Source organism: Thunnus albacares, chromosome 22, assembly GCF_914725855.1.
Source record: "Thunnus albacares chromosome 22, fThuAlb1.1, whole genome shotgun sequence".
NCBI lineage: Eukaryota > Metazoa > Chordata > Actinopteri > Scombriformes > Scombridae > Thunnus > Thunnus albacares.
In genome coordinates, this window is record NC_058127.1 from 18,692,928 (window position 1) to 18,718,567 (window position 25,640).

The 25,640-nt window shown below is 40.4% G+C and overlaps 1 protein-coding gene across 3 annotated transcripts in view; it reads right to left on the minus strand.

Moving 5' to 3' along the window:
• The window catches only part of LOC122974040 (pyruvate carboxylase, mitochondrial-like), a 301,961-nt gene that overhangs the window by 230,497 nt on the left and 45,824 nt on the right, over positions 1-25,640 (minus strand). For all 3 annotated transcript variants that reach the window (XM_044341882.1, XM_044341881.1, XM_044341883.1), the window contains exon 10: positions 7,222-7,340. In XM_044341882.1, coding sequence (XP_044197817.1) covers positions 7,222-7,340 — 119 coding nt within the window. The remainder of the gene's footprint in view (positions 1-7,221; positions 7,341-25,640) is intronic.

Consider the following 25,640-nt stretch of genomic DNA (forward strand, 5'->3'; position numbering starts at 1 on the left):
TTAAGGATCTAAAGGACTCCTGTCCACTAATCAAACAAAATGTGCAATGTCCCTTGACAGCAGCGTGTGCACCCTCGCTCACACACACACACTGACTGCACGCTGCCACTGAGAAACGCACACTTGACGCACAAAGGAAATATTGTTTACAGCTAAATTATGGACAAATTGAACCTTGAGAGAGGAGAAGTTCAAAGGCAGAGCTGGAGTTGAATGCAGAGGCAGTCTTCCCTGTCTCACACAAACACTCATGCTTTCAGACAGACAAGCAGCTCATACACAAGCATCACTCCCTCACACACAGGGTATGCCTCCCAGACAAAATATATCTTACATGTAGCTCCTATTTTTTTTTCAGTCGCACACACACACACACACACACTCGGATGCATCAGGCAGAATTGCCTCTATTGTGCAGGAATTCAGTAAAGTAGGAAGACAGATGAATAGGTATTCGCATAATGTTCCTGTGCAATCTTTTTTTTCCACCTATGTGTGTGTCTTCATCGATGCCTTTGGACATCAAAAGTTTTGAATATGCGGGCGTATTTTTGTATGCATCTGTGAATGAAAGTATGTGCGTGGGTGCATTCATTCTGATTATAGTTTGTGGTATTCCGCCTCCTCACTGGCACTTGTGTGCGTGCCCATTACCACCGCTGAGTGAGAAGCAAAAGCACTGAAAAGTGAGAGGATGCTTTCTCAGTCAAAAAGATATCACCTTGTCAACCTACCAGCATTGTAGAAAAGTGAGAGATATGACAAAACAATCAAGGCGATATGGAAAGAAGGTGGAGGGGGGAAAAAAAAAAGCAGCAGAGGAGGAAGGAACTGTATGAGTGATGGGGGAGTGTGGGGATCACTGGCAGGGGGAGAAGGAGAGGAGGAAAGGTGGGAGGACATATGGAAAATACATTTTTAAATGGTTTTGTGTGAAGCTGCGGGTGGTAAGCTCTGACTTTGTAAAGACTGTTCCTCTTTACAAAGTCAGTTTGTGTTTAGAATTCGAGCCCAACAGATACATTAATATGTACAATATTAACAGACGATCACAGATATATATATTGGTTTTTATATCTATATATTAACAAAAACTTACAGAATAGAAATGCCAAGCATATTTGAAGTAGGGCTCTTCAAGGGTCCATTCAATTCCCAGTACCCTGACCAAAGGCCCGACCAGTTTGGCCAGGTCCTCATTATATTTTGTCTAATTGGGTAAGGTAGGGTATTTCTTCGTAGGGCTCAGGTCTGTATGTCCACATGTCGCTATCAGTGTCATAATCATCACAGGCGAAATATGCGATTTGAGGCGAGACGTGCAACATGTGGGGAAAAATCTACTGCTCCAAACATTGTCTCCATTAGATTGTTTGTTCACCAGAGAGTAATGCACCCCCAATCGCTCCCTCCACACCCCTCATCTGACATATAAATACAGATACCGCTACCACCATTACAACTACTACTCTTGTAGTTTACAGTTTTGATCAGTATTACAGTGTTTGGGACAAAGTGACACCCACTCCGCTCCCTGTTCTGTCACTTGTCATGGTCTCTGTTGCCTCTGTCAAAGCCTCACTAAGCTAAACTAGCAGATCAAATGAGTCCGGCACTGAACCACCAGCTGGACTGTCGGTGAAGGACTGTCACCGCTTTCAATGTTGACCTGGTTGCAAAAATGAAACGTGAGACCTTAAAATGAACTATGGTAACTATGATTCTATGAATTCTGCATGACCACCGGATGTATTGTAGGCAGTTACACGGCTGACGATAGCTGAAACACAGAAAACAGAGATAGGGGGACACTGGTCTGGAGCAACAATCTGAGCTGTGAAGGGGGTGGGACTGTCGTTGTTGCGGGGGGGTGGAGATTGCTTTATTTCATCTGTGTTTGAATGCATTTTTGAATCAGTGAGGGGACCATGTTCAAGCTAAAACAGGGTGTCAAGTTGCTCTTTAAAAATGCTGACAGCTGACACATGATTATTAGATTTTTTTAACTCATGTCATTATGATATTGGTCTCTAAATCCAGGATTGGTCAGGTCTAATTGGAATATGGTGTCATCATAATGGAAAATGCTCCCTTTGTTTTTAATGTAGCTGCTAATTAAAGCCAATAAACCAATGGTTTAACTTAGTGGCTTGCCTGTGTGACTGCCTTTGCCAATGTGGTTTTATTACTTCAAAGTCCTTCGTTCAGGTTGTTTTCATTTTGTCTGCAGCCTGTGCTAACACATGAAAGGGTGGAGCAAAAGAGAGGGAACAGAGAGACAGACGCAGGTAGAGAGTGACAAGACAGCAGGATAAGAAGGGGCAGATGGAGGGAACGAGGACAGAGAAGGAGAAGTTCATAAAGGGACAAAGAAGATGAAGCGTGAGACGGAGTAAATGAGGCGAAGGTGAGGTCAAGGACAGAAAGAGGCGGACTGAGAGAGATGAATGAATACACAGATGTCAAAGAGGAGGGTGGGGGGGTGTATGTAAATGAGAAAAGAGTGACAACAGTTAGATGGATGAGATGTACGGGAGGGAGAAGAGAGAAAGAAAGAAAGAAAGGATGGAGAAACGGTGGTGAGAGACGGATGCACCGAGTCAGCTGAGGACATGCAGATGAAGGGGAGAGCCTGAGGGAAGAATGAAGGATGGGCCAGGTGGGAAGGAAGAGGGGATGGATTAAGGAGAGAGAAAGAAGAAGGGGACTTTGATGCCTGAGTGTGTGTGAATGTGTGTAACACTGACCCTCAGCGCAGATAGTATCCTATTAGTAACGGTTAGGTCAAACTGCACACCCGGCAGACTCACATACAACATCATCAAAGTAAGAGCAAATGTTGCAGCCACCATCTAATCGAGGGGGAAAACAACTCATTTACAGCTGGTGTTAACAGGTGATCTATATCTGGGTGTCTTTCTGAACGACAACATCTGATGGTTGATCTTTGCAATTACACTTCAGCAATTAACAAGCCTTATCTGGATCCTGACCGTGCCGTGATCACATCTCACGCATGTTAATAGAAGCTGTGAATAAAAGAAGAACAGTGTTCAAACACTCTAGCTGCTCTGTGAAGCTGTAATTCTTATTGTAACCAAAAGCAAATTGTGAGACTCAAAGATGAAAAACAAACTTTTGACTTTTTGAGTTACAGTGAAGTAAAAAAAAATAGTACGGCTGGTGTGGTAGTGGCTGTCATATTGACATGTTTATGATGACCATGTTAACATTCTGAAAAGCTCAACAACACCAAAAAAAAAAAAAAAGACTGCCAACCCTTGAATGCTGCTAAAATGGCTGAAACAGTGAGGTGAGGGGGAAAGTGACATCTAAAACAAATAAAGCAGCGCTGCAATGATGATGAAACAAGAGGACTGAAGAATGTAAAGATAACAGAGGCTGACAAGCCTATCATGAATCCAGTCACTCAGATACAGTATATACTAGTTCTCACCGGTCCTTGAAACCGTTGAAAGTTTGTGAATTTGAGAAAAAAAAAAAAATCATGGCCTTCAAAGTTTTTGAAAGCAGACATTAACAGACATGAGTCATTGAAACACAGCCGTGCTGTGTTAGAGAAGGCAATAGACCACATAGCCTGTGAGCTTCTGTAAAGCCTGCTAGTTCTCATTATAAAAAAGTCTTTGTTGTAACAGTAATTAAACTTGATCCATGTCTCAAACTATGCTGTGTTGGGTCCTTGAATTTGAGGGAATTGGACCTGGAAAGTCCTTGAAAAGTCCTAGAATTTTTATGCTTGAGAAGGTGTGGGAACCCTGACTAACGGAGGAGCTTCTGAGATGGAAGCCAGTGGAGCTGTGACCTCAATGTTACAGAAAACCCTATATATATATGTGTGTATATGTGCCAGTCAGGAGAGAAAAAAAGGAATGACAGGGAGAGAATGAAGATAAAAGACAAGGAAACCAAGGCTCAAGTTAACAAATTGAATAGGGAATGAGGAGACTGATGAAAAAGGAATTAGGCAGGAGAGATGAAAGAAAGAGTGGTGAGGAGAGTTGGGGAGTGAACAGCAAGTTTATAGGGGGAGTTTCACAACTCGGTATGAAAAATACCTCGCTGACAAGTCCATTAAAACAGTCAGTTTCAAAACGCACAAAAACAAGAATGAATGTGCTCACACACCTCAGAGATGGAGAGTGCAGCAGAGTGAAACGGAAAAGCTACAAGACTAATGGACGTAATGTTCAAACAAAACCACAATAGGGTTTTCACTTTTGTCATTTAAACTCAAATGTAATACTTGTCCCCATATAAAGAGTACATTTCTCCGACAATTTAGATGGATGCACGTCGAGTTTCTCTTGGAAAGACTTGTTTCTCCTTCTAGCTGTCAGCTGCGGCTGCTTAGAGCTAAACCTCAGCCTGAAATGAAAGCTGTGCAAATGAAGTGTTGCTTGTGACAGTTGATACTTTCAACATGTGCCTTTTCATGCAGGACGCTGCCAAATTTCAAGTAATTACTGCTCTCCTGCCAATTCAAATGACCCCAATTCCCCAAAACGTCACATTCCCTCTGTGATATGAGGGTTTCTCTGCAGGATGAAAAGGAAACGACAAACACTGGTGCAGGACTGGAGTGGAGGGAATCTGTGATGCATGAGAATAACTCTCTAACGTATTGTCTTGCTGACAGAAGCACAGTGCTGCGCGGTAAGTGTGTACCTGAAAGTGAGTGTGTTAATGCAGGTGCACAAGCAGATACAAAGGCAGTTTCACTATGAAAGACATAGGTGGAAACAAAAGGTGGAGAGATATAAAAGAACAAAAGGAGGGTAGGCGGAGGTGACGGTGGCACAAAGGCAGAGTTAAGAAACATCTATTGATATGCGACGCAGAGTCAAGATCTCTGCCATCTCATTTTGTTTTCACGACTGATGCAGCATGACATCCTTGGTGACTTGAAACTTGATGAAAACATTTCTGTGATATTGGTAATATTTTCTTGAGTTCTTCAGTGTCCCTTTACCTTTTTTTATTTTTAAAATGTATGACACTGCATTCAATAGCAGCATTAGAAAAGAAAGGCAATTCTGGAAAGTTTATATTGTAGCGATATATGCTATGTACACTTGAAATACATGATTTATGATAGATAAATATCCTACATTATCTCCAGTTTAAAACCACCATGGTACAGCTGTGCTTATTTTAAACACTGATATAGTAAGATAAATATAAAAGGACAGAAAATTAGAGATAATTCAACACAGGAAGAATGTTGAAGTGGGGAAAATACAGAAACTGAAGAAAGATTTAATAGTGCTATGTAAACCAAAATAGTCCAATCAGAGAAACATATGGTATAAAACAATCTGTTATATTGGATGCGAAGCACCAACAGCAGCTCTGGCCAGAGGAGTTGTGGTTCACTGACACCCACTAAAATTAAATAATAATCAAAATTAAGTTTATTATTTGAAAGCTGCTTTTGCCTTTTTATTGTCAAACATCTATTGAAGGCAAACGTGTCTATTTCCATCTAAAAATATTCCCTTTGTGTTACAGTCTTTGGTGCCCTGTGGAGTATTTGATCCCCTGTAGTGCTGTGGGGATTGTTTTTAATGGGAAGGTCCCTGTTTTCTTTGTTTTTCATGTATTCACACAAGTATGTGGTGACCAACACAACCTCATAATTAAATGACGGTATAAATCTAAAAATCACCTGTAATGTAACTATAGGTCATTTCTGCCGGCCTGAATTTTAGATGTGTCGTTTTAGACTGTTGTTTCTCTTGAGGATGGGCTGTTGGCAACATAACCCATTCCTGCCAGTGGTTTCATGCTGATCCACTTATATATAAATAAATATGCCATAACAGGGGAAACAGCTACCGGGAGAGTCAGAGAGGGTCTTTACGGGCCCACACAGTCCTTGGAAGATGTCTATTCAGCCACATTAGGTGACCTGCGTGGGTGCAGTAAGAGTAAATCCAACAAGCGTTTAGTTAATAACATGTAACTGTTTGCTTTACTGAGCTTCTCTCTGGACATAACCTCTGTTTCAGAAGCTCTAACAAAGACTGCAGATCATTATTTGAATTCACTTTATTGTTTTGTGGGCTGGAATGAATGATTGAGACAAAGAAGCCAAATTAATGGTTTGGGAAAACAAAGTTCATGTCCCGGTGATGATCAAGAAAAACAGTCACCAGTCGCAACAGAAGCTCAATGTTTACTCATACATTTTTCACTCATCCAGAGTTGATTTAGTTCACTGTATGAATTGATCAAACAGCTTCTTTGCGTAAAAAAGGAAAAAAAACAAAACAAAACAAAGACAGACAGACACAAAAGATGAAAGACACTAAACAAGAGCGCAGAGACTGATCAAGACAGCGAGAGAATGTGACTAACAAAGTTGTCAATCACATGGCTGGCGTTGCCATAGGAACAGGTGAAATCATTTTATTGTTTCCATGCAAATCTCCCCCGGTGCCCATGACTTCATGTATTAGCTGTACTGATTTGTTAGTTTGTCAGCTTAATTCATTAATTGAGCTAATTAAGCAGGAAATTCAATATGAATTAGTGTAATCGTAGTTTTCTGTGTGCACGCGTCGCCGCTGAACAAAGATTTATGGGTCTGGGTGTGACTGAAGGGCATACACACCTGTACTTGTGTGTTTTTTTGTGTTTACGTCTTGTGTGTGTGTGTGTGTGTATTAGTCTGACACCCATCTGTGTTGTTTCAGTCGAACAAATCTCACAGGTCATCGGTGGAGCGGAATGCTATTTATATCTTTCATTATCCGCTCTCTCTTTTTCACATCTCTCCTTCATATCTATTGTCTCTCGCCCTCTCTGACCTCATATTTCCCTCTTCACTGATCCCACCTGTTCTGGCTCTCTCCTCTTTCCCAGTCTCTCTCTCCTAAACCTGTTTCTTTGTACTTGTCAGCTTTCTGTCAAATTCATACTTTTTTCCTCTCCTTTACTCACTGTGACCATTTCTTCATATTTCTTTTTTTTCTGTCCTTTCTTGCTTCTATCTCATGTACTTTGAAATCAACCTCACCTCCTCCATACTTCAAACTTTCATTCAGCGGCTATTCACGGTGGGAACCTTGAAGCTGCACACCTGTCTATGTACATATGATACCAAACAAGCACACAAAACGACAACCGCCGCCACCATCCAGCTGCCACCAGCCTGCACCCATTCACACACGTGAACAGTAAACATCTGCTACTTACTCTGTGATTTCTTCGGTGACCGTGTGTTCAACTTGGAGTCGGGAGTTGACTTCAATGAAGTAGTGTTTGCCGTGTTTATCCACCAAGAACTCCACAGTACCCGCATTCTCGTAGCCCACCTGCGGCAAAAAAAAAACATGGCAAGAAAGCAGTTTTATTACTCTGACTTGTACAAGTAATATTAGGTGTGTAAACAAGAAGGAGCACTCACTCATCTTAATAAGCCCAAACCCAAAGAACAAGAACTCCTGTCCTCTGTCCATGCAAATATGACAACATAAAATGAGGAAAGAATAAGCTTCATATTTTATTTCTATAGAGACGGGGGGGGGGGGGGGTATTTTTCATCATTTTCCTTGTAATACAATAATTACATCATTAATCAAGGGGGATTTATTAAAAGCTCATCATCATAAAAGTCCACTTTCCCTCACTACCTTTCAGCTACGACACTGCAATCATAATCAGTGTCAGGTACGATAAATGTACAAGAATTAGTCTCAGAGTTCAAGAGATGTTAATATGCCCTCTAAACTACACCACTCAACCAAACATGCTACAAGGATGACTGGGCCTCACATATTTACACATTAACAGCACAAGATAATCAGCTTTATGTATGTATTGCTCCGTATACATTACATATGCAACCCCCCCCCTTCCTTATTAAACTTACATTGATACACAAAATGATTTGCATAAGCAAATACAGCTTGTAGGATTACTTTTTAAATTTAACATAAGGAAAACTATTATCAAGAAACTATTATTTTAAATACTGTATCTGCAAAACAAATAATATATATAAAAATAATCAATATAAATATATAAATTAATATTTAACCCAAACCACAATCTTTCCTTAAGTGTTTAATTAGCCTAAACTTAGCAAAAAGGTGGTACATGAGACATTAAACCTGTTTTTTGTTTGTTTGTTTGTGTTTGTTTTGTCAAAGTCCCATGCTTTGTATGCCTAATCATCCACCCTGACTTCCTCCCTACAACTTTTTGTAGTATAACAATCTCATACCTTCCTGTATTGGAAAAATGTTGCCAGTGAAGCAATTACATTTCCTCCAAAACATATGTGGCCAGGCCAGCTAACCATAAATAATGTTGGGTTTTTTTTTGTTTTTTTGTTTTTGTACGAAACTGGGTTATTATATACGGAACAGTTGCCAGCAGTGAGTGTTGCGGTGGCAGACATAATGCACTGGGGACACTGGTTCAGTGGACCACAAGGAAGTAATGCTGACTGGAATAAGATGGAAAACTACTGAGCGCTTGACAGCAAAGCATAGTTCCTGACACCTCTCACTGTATATGTATGGAGGCTCGTGGATCATTACTGTTGTTACAGACTGAATCATCTCTTGATTGGATATCGCTTACTTGAACAACGCTCAAAAGCTTCTAAAAAAGGTACAAAACCATGTCTTTGGTGTAGGACTTCCATTTCGTCTGCCAAAACATGTTTCTCTTCTTGGAACAGAATTTTTTTCATTTTAAATCCGCACTGCAGCATGCAAATATAGCATTAAAAAACAATGCACGGCTCTTAAAACATAAAAAAAAACATTTCAATAACTACTTTTATGGCTTATTCTTCATTTACCACACAATGAAGAATAATCCAATCTCTGGTAACCTCTCCAGAGATGGTTTTCTTTTGACTCAGTATATTCCTTTCAGTTTTAATTAGACATGTTCATCATGTACCAATGACTGAACATTTCCATTTAGATTTTAGTGTCCATTTTAACTTTTAATTATGCCAGTTACAGTGGCAGCATTTTTCACTATATTTCTTTTTTTTTCACCCATACAGAGCTGTTCTATGTGTTGTGATGCGTCTCTTTGGTGGGCAATTCAAAATCTTAATTTTTAAAGTCTAAATTTAAAAAGACAAATCTCAACATATATTCATGTAGTGTTATTATTATGCTTTGCTAAGATTCCATCACCCTGAACAGACTGTTCTGCATTTTTCTGTTACATTTTTTTTATTGTAGTCATAGTTGAACATGCCTCCATTCAGCACAAAACATGTTAACTGTGAGGCAAATGTCAGCATACCAACACCAGCGCTTTCCATACTCATCCTCCAAAACTCTGCTTGGGTTGTTTCAGCCTCAGCTTGATTTTTGTCCAGTGGGAGCTGCAAGCAGATTGTAATTGCTATATAAATGCTATATAAAAAAAGTTTATTATTATTATTATTATCATTATAATTTTGAGACTAGACTGGTATCCTCAAATTACACTGATGATTTGAGCAAAGCAACCTGATTGGTGTTCCCACCACTTTCACCAATTTAACCAATCAGGGCAGTTTATTCCTAGTTCCTCAGATCGGATCCAGTAACATCACTGATTATTCCTATAATCAAAGCTTTGCCATATTATGAAGCGTACTCCCCACTTTGAGTGAAGGATATGAGGATATGAGGGCTATGAGCAATCAAATATCCAAAACAATCTAATTTCTCCCAGAATGCACAGCTGTGAAAACCCAAGAAAAGGCAACAGCACCACCTACATGTATAGAAATCTTTCTTGAGCCGACATTTTTGTGTATTTACTTTGTTCTTTCCTTCCTTGTAGTCCAGGGCATTTTGGTGGCGATCAGAATGGGTGAACAAAGTGGGAGGATGTGAATGATCTAGACCAATTCCATCACTCTCGTCTTCAAACAGAAAAACACATGTTTAGTCCTTATTTGTTAAACCGGCCTAGTGCCTTTAGGGTTGCTTTGATTTCCTACATCTGGCGAGCATCAATGTCAAGACAATCAAATGGGCAGAGGCAAAGAGAGGGAAGGATTGCAGAGATAAAGATGGCCCTAAGCTAAAACTGCAGCAATTAGAATTTGGCAACTCAAGAAACACAAACCTCCCTAAATAAGCTCAAAGATGTTTTGGAGATGTAGTTACAGAAAGAGAAAGTATGCATTTATAACACTCAAATACTGTCTTTTTTCATCAGAGAAAACCAACACCTACAACTACTTATTATGTCCACAACTAGTAGAATCAAGTTTGTGTGAAGAAATCTCATCTCGAGAGGAAATCAGACCAAGATCAAGTACACACACCTCCTCATGGAGCAAGTAATTTTCACTGCACCTTGTAAAACATCATCTTTGTAAAATTATTCTAACACACAGTCAGCAGTTTTTTTCTTTTGAGAGAAATTAGTCCCATTTATGGCACCTGCAGCTCCCCACAGGTTTTACCGGGAGACTCATTAAAAAGGATCACACACACACACCTCAACAGACAATCTAACACACATGCAAACTTCAATAAACCAAAACATACACACCGGGATATGAGAGCGTACATACAAAGACGGAAAACCTACTGACACCAAACACCCACACGCTCAATAGTTCTGCAGCTTTGTTCTTTTTTGTTAAAACAGAGTCTGGAAGAAATTTAACAATTTAAATGCTTCTTTGTGTGTGTGTGTGTGTGTGTGTGTGTGTGTGTGTGTGTGTGTGTATGCATCACCTGTGACCTCCTATTACCCAGCTGCTGGGATGATTAATACAGAACCCATGAGTTCAAGTGAAACAGTCAGGAATCACACGGCCTCATACACATGGAAAGGGCAAATCTGTATGCATGTGTCTATATGTTCACACATACACAAACACACACACACACACACACTATACATACAAGCACACACATGCGCTGGCTGTGTGGGCTTAAAGCTAGGCTACTCCCTTGTGTGCACACACCAAATGCTAATTTTCAGCTCAAGTCACCTTTCTCTTAACCTTCTCTGTATGCAGCCAAATTTTTCACTGCGCGCTAGTGTGTGTGTGTGTGTGCGCCTACGTTTGTGTGTAGGTACCTTCTGTACAGCCTGCAACAGTGATGACAAATGCATATGGGTAGTGCTCAAGGCCTCATTGATAAATTCTAACAGTGAAAGGCAGTACCACAGTAGAAGACACACTTCAGCCTTTACACACGCACGCACACACACAGTGTATACACAGGGACATGAATGCACAAATATCTCTGCAGACTTTCAAGCACAAACAAATTCACAGACATGTGTCACTCCATATTGCACTCTTATACACACTGAGTCATTGAGTGAAGTAGCAGCCAGTTTAACAGATTGAGTGGTCACTGTTTTATAAGGTCTGACAGGCAAGTCAATGGGCTGTACTAGCACAAGGAGAGGTCAGTGGGGTGCCACATGCTCTATTTAAATAGCATTTTTTAAAAAGCATAATGTATTTTCACACAATTAGCTCCCTGCTGCTGACGCACCCTGTGTATGATTGTGCTTAAATCAACCCTGGACTGATGTATGCACGCTGTAAATATATAGCTTAGAATAAAAAGTGACAGAGACAGATAGCTGGTATTCATGGAGGGCGAGAAAGTGAAACAAAATGCATGTCTCTCTATATAAAGCAAGGAATTTCTGTCTGTCCTTCGCATATCTCAAGAACCATTCATCCTTTCTACTTCGTACCTGGCGGGTGGATTGCTGGGGATTCAAGGAAGTCTACATGTGAGGCGTTTAGGGAGCATCAGTACAATGTATTGTCTACTGATAGTCTGCATGACAGGCATTTCAGGGATGGGCACTGTTCTCTCTAGGTGCTAAGAAGTCACCCCGTTCCCGACAGGCATGTTTTGAACGGGCACTGCACTAGTTAAGAACAATTCATAGGTAGTGAGAGAAAAATGAGTTCAGATGAGATGGATGGAGGAAGGGAAGGAGTTAAAGAAAGACTGATTGATGGATCAAATGGAGGACAGAAACAAGGAATTAAAGTGTTCAGTGGGAGTGGAGGGAGAGGACAACGAGATGTGGAAAGTGAAAGAGTGGATTAGATTAGTAATCAGGGAGGAGAAGAAAAGCAGAGAGCTTCAATGATGGCAGGACTGTCACTCTCCCTGGATTCTCTCTCTCTCCAAGCACTTCAGCTTAAGACCATTTGCAATGTTGGTACAGGATGTCAAAATTCGAATTCAATGAGCACTCTTGACAGATCTGTTTTGTTTTGTTTTTTTTCCCTTTCCTCGCTCCACAGCTCCTCACTGTGCCAGGAAATTTCTCAGAGTTCACTTTAGTGGGAAAAATGTTGGGTGAAAATCATTTATCATCAAGATGGAGTGAAGCAGATACGGCATAAAAACCCAGATTGCAAAAAGCGTTCATTTCCCCCCCCCCCCCCCCAAACACAAAGGATCTGATGAAAAATTTCCTGTGATGTCCAGCAGTCTCCTTCAGCCACTGTGTGTGAGTACACAGAATAGCCTGCAATCCTCAGGGCTAAGACACCTTGTTGATCTCAGAGAGGAGGATGGCAAAATTTGTTGAAGCTAAAAGGTGAGCCACAAGCTAGGACATAACCACTTAGTACATAAGTGGTGCGTGTGCAGTACAAGATTCTTGAGACAAACAATTTGTTATAACTAAAGAGTGACTGAGCACACAATCACAAGCGTTTCCCCTGTCAACTGAGAACAAAGCCAAGCTGTGGTGATAAAACAGTCACCAACATTGTATGACTCAGGGGTTGTTTTAACTTCAGTAACAAAAAAAATACAAAATATATCAATTAATGACCATTTTTTTCCATGACTAAGACAAATGGCTGACAGGACAGACTTTGTTAAACAAAAAATGTGACAAAATCTCTATAATGTTGACAAGAAAAAAGCTGATTACATTGTAATTACACTGTGGAATTTTTGACTACTAGAAGTGCTATGAAGCAAAGTTTTTAAGAGTGGTCCCAATTTTGTTTTATCTCATGCACACGAGGACCAGAAACGTACACAATCCTGCCGGTGGTTTTACGCTATTCTGTCAATCAACAGTTGGTGGAGGCAACGTGCCAAGAAACTCTTTTCTAAAAAAGCCCCTTAGGAATATGTTTCAGTTGTGAAGGAGTCCTGTGGAAGTTATTAATACTTGTATGTATATTAAACAGGTATTGTGCAGGACTGTAGGAATGCAGCAATGCACCAAAAAAGACATTGAAGATGATGACAGAAAGCAAACATGTACAGTATGTAAACAATTCAACCAAAAATCTGCTCTACAAATGTGGAGGGAATTGAGGAAGGAAATGTATTCAACATTTTCGTCTTGAAGGATGCACTCTGTGCATTTTGGTGAAAAAGCAGTGAGTTCAAAATCATTCTAACCTGGAAGAGGTTTGCTTAAGTTTGACTAAAATGTCAAGTGTTTACGTCTTCCAAAGCTACTGTACATCATAGTTATATTTGAAAAAGACTAAAAACAAATGTGAAAAAATAAGGATGAAGTTGCGTAAACATAACTAAACCCCACATGGACTTTTGATCTTGACTACCCTGTAGTATTTTCGGTTGTTGCTGACAGCAAAATCAGAACTGTGCTTATCTTAAATACGTGAGTCCTTACTGCCTTTGAGAACAGGAAGGTAGCGGCAGTAAGCTGATGTGGGGAGTGTTCTCTTTCTTTTCTCTTTCTTAGAGACAAATGCTGTTGCTGACCCACGCATCCTTCATGGCCAAAGTCACTTCAAACAATTATTTCCAAGAGGATGATTATGACACGACAGGTAGAGTCTTGAGATGACTTGGTAGCCTATGCATTCTCAGCACCTCTGAGACGCACTGGGGACACTGACACTGGAAGGTACACAGTGTCCCCAGAATGAGGTGGAATGGGATGTTGGTGGCCTTACTGGGCTGGCAAAGATGTTGCAGGAACTCAGTGATGCAATTTAGTCTGCACGGATGGCAGCAGTCTGCAGGGACTAAATGGCATCACAGCGAAAAAATTCCAGGTTTTCTGAAAGCTCGGCAGAAGGCCTTTTAATATAACCCTGAACCCAGCAACTAGATATGTTCTTTTTTAGTATAGTTTTAGTTGATTTTAGAAAAATATAATTTTCAGACTCAGTGTAGTTAAAAGTATAGGGATGGAGTACAGTGCAGTTTCCAAGCGTTTATGCAGTAGTTCATTGCTGAGGGCTAGTTTACAATTGTCTTTTGTACCCCTGAAAAGATTTAGGCTGGCAGTTTTGAGAAGCGCTCATACGATCCTTTGTTTGCATGAGTATTTTGTGTGTGCGTAGTCATGTTTTCTGCTGGCACTGCACATTGTCTAATCTTCTTTGCTTTAAGTAGAGTGATGCTTGAGATGGAAGTTGTACTGACTCTTAAGTGTAGCAGTATTACCAATGGGATCCCTTTTGGCTTTTGGAGCCACAGTATCTTTGATTCAGCAATTTGTGATTAGCCTTAATGGGTCTATGCTGCTTTCAGTGAAATGGCCATTGTCCTGCTTCTTATCATCATTCAATACTCTATGACTGAGCTGCTTATTCTTGAGAGCAAATGTGGGACCACTGATGACCTACTTCTAACTTTGCATCATGCTCTTTTCATTTTTACTAACTGTGTTCCACCCCCACTTATTTTAATCATACAAATGCAGTGGCATCATTTCATGCGCTCTCTTGAAACATGAAACACGCAGCATCCCCGTTCCCCATGAGGTGGAGTTTCTATCACCAAGGTGTGCACAGGTGTACCGCATACTGGCAATTATTAGACTACTGTTTGTTCTTTCCTGGCAAATATTTGTTCAGTTTTCTCTGATGAAGTCTGCATAAATCTGAGACTGCAGAACTGTCTATATTCTGTGTGGAGCCTTATCTGTCTTTGAGGACCTTACTGCAGTTTCATTCCTGCAAGGACACACAGGCAAAGAATCCTAACAGATGAGAGTTTGCAGTAAGCATAACAATCCTTTTTGTCTTTGAACTCAAAGCACAGAAACAAGTACAACAGAGTCCTGGCTTGGATTAGTCATGGAGAGATGGAATAGAGGAACTTTTAAGATTGTTTTTTTTTTTTTTTTTTTTTTACACACATTTTCAATTAAACTAAGCCCACAACACTGCCTGTGAAAGGTGAAATTTCAAACAAATAGCACCAAACACGCAAACATAGACACACTCCCAGCGGTCATCAAGTTTACAGTCTCACTACTCTTTCACGCTCTGAAAAAGGAGATTTCCTCTGCAAGGTTGTTGCTGCCAGATCGCTGTCACTACATGCAAATCCTGGGAGGTACAACAATATCGATGAGTCTCTGCTCACCACCCAAATAGCCTTCCGATTAGTCCAAACCCCCTTCCGTCCCCGTCACCACCCTACGTCCACCTGCCAGAGAGCAGTGCATGCTGGGTCATGAAATACCCAGGGGCAGTCAGAGTAATGCGGTACATGCTCCTCAGCTTTATGTGTGATGTGCATTACGCAACACAGGGAACAAAACAAATCAATCGCACAATCGATGGTACTGACCTGTTAAATGGCTATGTCTGGTAACATTAGTGTGTGTGCTTGTGTGTATGTGTTTAGTGCAGTCCGGCTTGTCAATTTACTGCAGGGTGACATTCAGAACCAGTGGACTGACACAAGCGGTTTAAAAAACAAGTCTGTCGCTTAACTTAAATTGTTTTGAACACATAATCAATGCTATAGCTATTATGAACCTGCATGCGAGAACAAACAATATGTGACTTTGTGCTGGTGTACAGTGGACTTCATCTTGTTGCTTTTACATAATTTCTTGTCTTTTAAAAATTAAATTATTTCGATTTTTAGAAGGTTTGCTACAGTTAAATAAAACAAAAACTAACCTTTTAAAATGAAGAAAATTAACATTTTGATGAGGATACAGCAGAATTTCTAAAGAAAATTGTGTAGTCAAGGTGCTCTTTTTTCCCCTAAAGATTATATATTATAGTTAATGATTTATTTGATAAATTCATAAAAAATGTTATGATGCTAGCGGAGGTGGTCTTTGCTTCAAGTCGAGGTGGCCCACCTCTGCTATAAAACTGCATGAAACCTGGTTCAGGAGCTTACATCCCTGCTGATCCATGACATGTTGAACTACTTAAGTTAAGTCCGAGATAAGTACAAGTTGGGTCCAAGTTGAGTCCAAAGCTGCCAAAAACTAAGTCTCCTAAAGACCTGGGCGGCTGTGCCTCAAGAGGTAAAGTGGGTCGTCCACTAGTCGCAGGGCTGGAAGTTCAATCCGCGGCTCCTCCTGTCCATGTCTCAAAGCGTCCTTGAGCAAATGATCCACAAGTTGCTCCTTAGTGTGTATGAATGGCTGAATAAGAGGCAAAAATTGTAAAAAAGTACTTTGTATATGAGTGCAGTCCATTTACCAAGCTTTAGCTAGGGTTTAACCAATACTCCTTCAATCTTTTCATCCTGTTATTTGGGAGTTAACTATCATTTAACCTTAAGAATCACTCAATCCCCTGTGTTTAAAACATACAGCCACTACACTGCATTTTGTCTGGTATGCCATCAGCTCAGTCTTAGTAGGAAATTTGTGGGTTGCTTTACAACACCATACTGGAAGAGGGTACATTCTTCTCTCAAAGTAAAATATGCTAAGGCAGAGCTTCTGGCATTGCCAAAGGGTTGAATGAGAAAAGCACAGATGGAGAAAAAAAAAAAAAAATATCCCTACATCTTAATTTCTGTAAGTCCAAAGAGAAAACTGCACACATAGTGACAACAGGGTGAGGAAGAAGGGAGCAAGTGCTACCATCTTTATGACAACAATAGAGCTGATGGCAAATGTGGCCTTCATTTTGGAAACCGTAGCACTGCTATGAAATAGAGGCTGATGATATTTTTCTTATGTTTCTCTTTGTTGTATAATACACAAGGGTATCACGAAATAAAAATGAAAAGCTGTTTAAAGGTGCTACACATTGCAACTTTAGAGGCACACAGTCATATCACCCAGCAGTTATAACATAAGCAGATCCTACAGTGGATCTCACTCTACCCTCCTCTCATCTACACATCACTGCTGCTTCTCCCCTTTAACTGCAGCTCTCTCTTCCTTTTCTTTCATTTCTTCCCTCTCTTGTGGGGATTGGAGTTAAGCTGGTGCCAAGATTCTCTGTAATCTGATCCAATTCCCTTTCAGAATCACAACACACACAACTCTCATCCGATTCATTGCTGATACGACCACAGAATAACACAAACACACACGCGCGCTCACAAATAGATCAGCTCCATTTCAGTGGTGCCACCTCTCTAATCCTTTTGCTGCAGGGAGCTGCCAAAGCAGCAGCTCACCCACCCGATCACAAAACACACACACACACACAACTAGAAGACACTGGCACACACATATACAGTGGTGCACACATATCACATACGTGCCTAAAGGCACACACAACCCATGATCATGATGAACACAAGGATGTGTATGCCTACGCACGCACAATCCCATATGCACCCACACGTTCATATTCATCCCGGCTGTAATGGAAGGGAGCTTGACCGGAATCCCTCCACCCATTTACCCATTCATATATTCATCCCTCCATTCCAGCTCTTTTCCAGGATTTAAGACCATCACTTATTTCTATTTTTTCGCCTTCAATCATGCCTGTCCATACTCTCACTTCATCCCTCTGCCTCCGTTATTAAGATTCAGGTCATCCTCCCTCCTTTTCCACTTGTCCTCATGTTGCAGCTTCATTTCTACGCTAAAACATTTGCTGGACAAAAAGAGGACAAAATGGCCGGTCATCAAATTACATACTTCAGGGGAAGTATGAGGGATACAAAGGCTTGCACAGATTTGAATGGGAGGGATAAAACAATAATGAAATTGATACTTCTTACTATTCACATGGGAGAGGTTTTACACAAGGGGGTCCGGTAATTGGAAATTTTACTTATTATGTCATTAATTCTGGTGGAGTATTGAGACGGGATAAGACTCCCTCCTGAATTGATGCCCAAATTAACCCATAAGTGTTTGACGAGCATGATCATTAGTATTACAAAATGTACTAGTAACAGGTTCTCAGTTAGGGAAAATACCCATGTTTTGCTAAAAAAAAAAAATTGTTTGCAACTGCAGCCTTATATGATATTTCCATTCTGGGGAATCTACACTCTTCTTCAAGCTGTCAAAAACTACAGCATCCATACAAATGAGGGAGAGGAGAGTGTGCCAAAAATAAGAGAAAACTCTTAATATGACTGACATGTGGTAAGCACTACTGGAAGAAGTCAGGATCTTCTTTCAGTGCAAACATTTACTTCAAAGTGAGGCATCACAGATTGTCTGACAAGACTTTGAAAAACAAGTAAAAATAAATCACAGAAGCTGTAAGTAATAACTCTAATTACAGGACCTCCTCCAGCTCTGATCCAGGGCTAATTACTAGAAGCAGTAGTGCAGCAATACTATTGACTCAAACGGTTTTCCAGCCACCAGTGGCCACACTGAGCTGTCCATTGCTGAGAAGTACTCTGGTAAGAATTTTTAAAAGCAGATTGCCAACTGAAAATAAGTGAGGTCAAGGGGACATCCGTGCCCTGGATCAGGGCCAGACCTCCTCAAGCTTCTCTAGGAAAATTTATTCTGCTCAACTAGTGCTTAAGTTAAACTCCACAAGGAAGTTTCATCATGTTTACCCATCGACTGAGATGTCAGAGGTCAGGCTTAGCAACCACAACTGGTGTGAGACTTAAAGGTGCTATATGTAAGAATTTTAGTAGAATAGTAAAATTAGTAAAGTCGTTTTTTAGTTTATTTTTTTGGCTTAAAACATTCAAACTAACTAAAATCATCAACAGAAGGTGAAAAAAATAAGAGTTTTGACATTGTGAGAGTGGTGGTGATGGTGGGGTGACATGTTTGGGGGAAGGGACCAAAGACCTATGAGAGAGACTTTGCATTTCCTTGTTTCTTAGAATAGAGATGGACACCTCAAATTTCTGTCGATATGCTGTCCCCAATTTGTTTACACTTTAGCAGCCTGGATGAATGCTAACACAAAAGGTCAGAACCAGGTCTTTCACTTGGAGGGATGCATTTGTACTGATTACACCACCATAACGCCAAGATGCAAGTGCTTACTGGTAGATAAGGATATACACAGTAAACCTGTTAAAAAACCGGCAAATTCTATCAGACTACACCCAAAAAGGTAAAAATCCATATTCCACAAATAAACCACTTCTTTCTGAAGTGAGTTATTGAATTCTCCAGCATCCTCCCTCTGTCCGCTGCTCTCTGATCTCTCCCTTTGCTTCTCTCCCTTCATCTTTTTCCTCTCTTCCTTTACATGGCAAGTCAAAAAGGTTTCTTTTTTTCCCCCCACTGCCATCTCTCCATATGTGGCACTTGTCCTTTGCTCCACTTTCATCACTCTCTTCTTCCTCTCTCTTTACAGTTCTCGAGCCTTCAGAAAATGTGTGTGTGTGTGTGTGTGTCAAGAGTGACCAAGGGCTGAAAGGTCACAGATGGACAGATGGCAAGAGAGCAATGCATGGACAGGGCAGAGAGACAGAACAAAGGACGGAGAGGATGAGGGAAGATAGACAGTGATAGTGGAGCAGATGGCTGGACAACAAACAAACAGTAAAGGAAAAGTGGAGATATATTGAAAGAAACAGATGAATAGAAAATGATCTAGAGCTATAAGCAAAATCAAAGCACCTGTAGATTTAAAGCAGTGGAACCTGTTAATAAGAGGCCTGGGGATGAATAATGACTGAATATGTGATGCAAGAGTGATGAAAGGAAGGGCCACAAGAATCTGAATGGTTCACAGCCACAAACATACTTTACATGATGTACACAACTCAAGACACACAACTGTTGACAAGGAGAAGTGTGTGGAGCAAAAATGCTCTTTCAGTGATGGATTTTTATTATTCAGACACAGGTGTCTGTGTTACATAAAGACATGACAGGACTGGTCACAATGTTCAAGGGACATTTGGCACCTGGTGTGTGAAAGGGAAAGTAGCCATAATCATGTATTAAGAGTTTTCGGTTTTCTTGCAGACTGCAGGAATGATGGATATTAAAACATATTTTGCCTTTGAAGCATTAAAAACCATTATCAGCACAAGGGACATTCACTCTCGTACATCACTCATAAATGTTATCAATTATTAAATCATTTTTCATAGACAAGTTTTTTGGGCCCCCTGACACAAATAGTCCTTAATACTGGATAACTGCCAGTACCAACTTTAATTCAATACTTACTGTATATTTAGATAAATAACACAGCTGCCATGCACACACCCAAGCTACAACCTGGGGTAGAACCTCATTCATCCCTAAAGTCATTTTTCTGCTAAAGATTTTCAGTGTACACGGTAAAATTAAATGTTTACATAGCTTTCGGGTCTGACTTGGTCATATTGCTGATGTGACTTTTAAGAAAAAGTGACTTAGGCACATAGAAAGAAATTAAACCAACATTTGAAATTCCACCATCACATTCAGCATGTAACAAGGTGCATGATTGAAAGAGACTAGAAAGAGACATAATTTGTCTACTTAAGGGAAACTTCAGGATTTCTCAACCTGGACCATATTTTCCCATCATTTTGTGTCTGAGTGATTAATGGCGACAACAAGTTTTGAAACTGGTCCAGTATTGAGCAAGGGCGCTTCAGCTGGCAACCGCTAAAAAGGGCTGCAATGAAATCACACAATATTTTTGCCACTGACAGGCTCAGATTGTTGACAACATTATGGAAAGGACTATACAGAGAAGTAAAACATTTTTCTTTACCTTTCGCTTGATGCAGACTGTTTGTTATTGTCTCACTCAAGGAGAAGTCTTGCGAGAGTTGAGTTGTTGCAGGAAGACAGCTAAATAATCAGCTAAATATTAGGTCACAACTTTGAAAATCTTTTAGATAGCACTAAGCTACACTTTCTGTACTCCAACACAACAAACTCTTCCCGGCACTTCTCTCTTCAACGTTTCCACCATTATTTTCCACCGCTGGGACAAAAAAGTGAGTACATCAAAGAGCTAATCTGCCTAAAACAGTCTGTGTAGTCTTAAAATGGCTACTTTAGACCATTGAAAGCCATTTGAAGGAAATTTAGATGCACTGATGGAGATTTGCAATAAACAATGACTGTGTGCTCCATTTGCATTACTTCTGTGCTTTAAACATCAAGTATTTGTATGACAAACAAACATATCAGCCATTATTTCATAGCTGCAGACAAACTATTTCAATGTGATTTCCGTATCATGACAAAACATCAAGGATGATGTGGAGGCACATTTTTCCTGCATTGCATTGTTAAAAGATCCTGTGAATCAAAAGTACCTGTAAGCTGTAAGACCATCAGCCAGCAGTGTAATGAGAGCTGTACATTGTCTGGAACGGATGTAACAATGAAGTGCATACACAGACACTAAAGAGATGAAGAGGGGAAGAAAGATGTGTCTTCTGTGGCTGTATTGATTTAAAATCTGTCTGTATTGCCTTTCCTAACAGAAGTTTACAGGCCATGTGTGGACATGTAGTATTGTGGGCTCATAAAATCTGATGTTTACTATCAATTAATTTAAAAAAAAAACAAAAAAAAAAAACATATCAAAGTGCAAAGCGCAGCCATAACTTAAGATGTACTGTAGGAAAGAGACAGAAAGGAAGACTCATCCCAAAATAAACACCACAACGGTTCAGAGAAAGTTTCTGTGGGCTGATTCGCTGTCAGTAAGGCAACCCAAACTGTCATGTTTTATGACACCATAACATAAACTGCTATACGGGTATATATGAGTATGTGCGTCTATGCTGCATGGCACTTTATTTTCTCTACTTTTTTCTCTACTTCCTTGGCCCTGTAACCTTTAACTGTCCACCTGTGTTTCCAATCTCATCTGCCTTCAAGTTTCTTCTCTCTATTTAATCAGACTCCTACAGAAATCCCAAGTGTTCGACTTTGGCCTTTTATGAAATGTCACTGACAGCACACTTCCACATGTCAAAATGTTTGTTTCACATCCCTGCAACTAAGTCAGAAAGGTCAAAAATAAACAAAGACATTTTTCTTAATGTTTGGAAACAGTAACTCTACAGGGGGGTTATTACCATAAAAAATCTACTGCTCGAAAGGAAAAATGAGGTTGTATTTTATGGGTTTTGTAGACACGGTCCTTTAGAGTGACTTACAGAACAAATACATTAGGATGTGTACTGTAGGCCAACTCAGTATAACTCCAAATAACCCAGTCATAAAGACAACTAAAAGGGCCTCTTTCACTTACCTCCAGGGTTACAGCTTCTAAACTTCTAAGTATCTCTACCTTCCATCTCTCATTCCCGCCTTCTCCCTCATCCCTCTGACTCCTGCGATATATGAGACCATAACGTTTTACAAGTGTCTTTCTGATTCTCTACCCCCATTACTACACAAGCCGCCTCTCCATCTCTGTCTGCTCGCCTCGGTTTCTATCCCTCAATCTACTCCTCTTCCCACAGCTCAATCTGCCACCTCTCCATTTCTAAATGAGTGGAGCTCTCATGCTGGTGGGACTGTGTATGACCAATTTCTGCTCAGGTAATGTGCAGCTTTGGCTGCCCTGCAGTACATGTAAGGTTATTAAAGTAATCTGATAATGAAACCTCCATCTCTGTTACATTACAGGTATGTTAAACACACACACATGCATAAAAGGGTCACCAATAATTTCTGGTGAACCATTCTTTGTTAAGAGATCAATTGGTTTTGGATGGATTTTGGCACTCCGCATTAAAGTGACACTATGTAACTTTTGGGGGGAAAAAACACATTCTTTCTCTTACAAATGAAAAGCTGAATTCATCAATTCCAAACTCGTGATTACATACAAAGTCAATGCAAATTCATCCAGGCAGCTCTGAGTTTTGAGTTCAGTTAGAAGCTGAACTGAACACAAACACACAGACACGGTCGGTATATCCGTTGCTAGCTAGCTTACAGCTAATGTACGGTCAGCATTTTGACTGTATGGGGTGAATAAAGTAACTCGTGGTGAACACACCATTACACTATCCTTTTACAATTCCTGTACTTGCCACTCATTGAAACAGTTAGGATAGGGGTTTGAGAGCATTTTATTGAACCTGAATCCAGAGCGAGGATGTTCAATAACAGATTCATTAGCCAAGGAGCTTATCGAACGCAGATATCGCCTCAAACTGGTACTAAATCTAAAAATTAACCCAACCAAACCTTTCAGCTGACGTAAACTTCCTGAAAAACTTGTTCTTTTAATATCGACCTCATCGTTGTGTCCTGTGCTGAAAACCAGTTTTGACAAAATTACATCATTTCAAAGTAGATACAGTAAAGATGACATTTTATTAAGTCTCTAAAACTCATAACTTTTACATTCAGTAGGGTATAAAATGCTGACACCATTCATATTAAGTTTACAATTGCACTATCCATTATCATTACTTACCCATTATTAATCAATCATCTGAGCAAATTAAAAAAGTTACTGCATCCAGGCATGCTTACTAGTTTGCAAAGTTGAATGAGCAAAAACAATGGGAAGGAGTTTTGCTGAAAAGTTTAAACTTTATATCCAATAAAGTGATGAGTGTGTGGTGAATTCAAATAATCGCACATACTGCAGGTCAAAATGTCAAGTCAGTCTTATTCTTAGTCTCCCCTTCTCCGTCTATCTTACTGCATCCACTTTTCTCAAATCCCTCCTTTCACATCTTACTTACACCCAACTACATTTTAAGGCTTCCCCTCATCTTCCCCCACTCCTCCCTGTTCTCATACCCGTTTTTTCACCCCCATCCACCCTCTCCTACTCTCTGCTCATCCCTCTTCCCAAATCTCTCTTAATGATTGGGCATTATTCCTTGTTTTTGGACTAGTCAGCCCTTCTCTACCACTCTGCTTTCATTTCTCTCGCTCAGTCCCCTTCCTGCCCTCATTCACCCTTTGCTCTGTCAGCAGTTAATGGAAGCATAATGAGCTTGTTGTCTATGAAATGATGAAAAGGAGGAGTGAGTACAGCTGCCTAATGATCAAAGAGTGCCACATAACACACACTGCTGGACACCGGCGTGCACACACATGCCTGTACACATACAGTATATAAGCGGTGGTGAAACACCCAGCTGTAAACAAAGATAGATTCGTGTTTGCTTATGCACAGAGCTGTGCCCACTGAATCGCAAACACATTTAAATGTATTATCAGTAAAGATACAATATTAGTAACTTAGACACAAAATCAGGACAAACACTATTTTTCTTCCTCCTATGCTCTTGCCACTGCTTCCTCACTGCAAGCATACCTCCCTCCTCCCCTCTCTCCATCTCACTCTCAATCCCTCGCCCTCCCTTTTCTCCCTCTTTCACTCTCTCACTCTTTCCAAATGTAGTCAGGGCAGAAATGGGTTTTCTACTTCATAAGACTGCAGTTGTGTGCATGCGCCCGCGCGCTGCTCAGTGTATGTGTGTGCGTGTATCAGACTAAGATTTGGCTGTAGTCTGTGTGACGACACCCACACTGCAGCATTTGACACAGCCAGAGGGAGGGAGAGAGAGGGAGAGAGAGAGAGGGAGAGAGAGAGGGAGAGAGAGAGAGAGAAACACAGGGGAAGAAAAGATGACAAGAGTGGAGGGAAAAAAAAAGTAAGAGAAATGATAATTGTTTGTGTGTTTGTTCCTAATAATGTATGTGTGATGTGCATGTGTGTGTGCCTTGTTTCAATCCATTTCCATGTAAGAATGTGTATGTTATGTTATGTGTCACTCCAAATTTGTGTCAGCATAATGTATCCTGTACAGTATGCATGTGTTCATTTGTGTCCTGCACTGAATGCATGTGATTGTGTGTCTATGGGCGTCAGGGTAGTTGTGTGAATACATGTTTGTATTTGCATCAGTTTTATATATATAGCTATTGACAATGACAATGCAGCCAGTTTCGCCACTGCCGGCCGCAACGTTCTCACTCAATACTGGACCAGTTTTCAAAAATTGTTGTGAAAATACCAAAGTTTCCCTTTAAGACAGAAAGGTAAAGATGTGGTAATAGAAAGACAAAAGGAGAAGGAGGTAAAGTTGACTTAAGTCTTGTACCCATTATCCCAAGCACATAATCAGGGAGCTACACTAAATAGGGAAAACTGCTGATGCCAGTGAGTCTGTTGGTGCATGTTTATGTGTATGTGTCCGCTTCTGTTTCATTAACAGCTCTTGCTTTCTTATACAAGTTAAAAGGAGAGGTAATGGAGGAGAGAGAGCGAAAGTGATGACGAGCAAAAACATCTCTCATTGTTCTCTTCAATGCAATACAAGCGTTTCTCTTTCATTCTATATCCATAGCTTTGACCAAACTGGCCAATGTAGTTGAAAGAATACTCACTCAGTCCTCATACTTTGTGTGAAGGAACAGAGAGAAAGTGTTCCTACGTACCGCTCGTTCAGTCAAAAGACTCCTCGTCAGAGAAATTGCACTTTTTACAGCATACAGCGGCACATTATGGCTGCAATTCTTCTGTCTGCGTTAGAAGATTTGTTTGCATATTTTGATACCCATTTCTTCCTTTA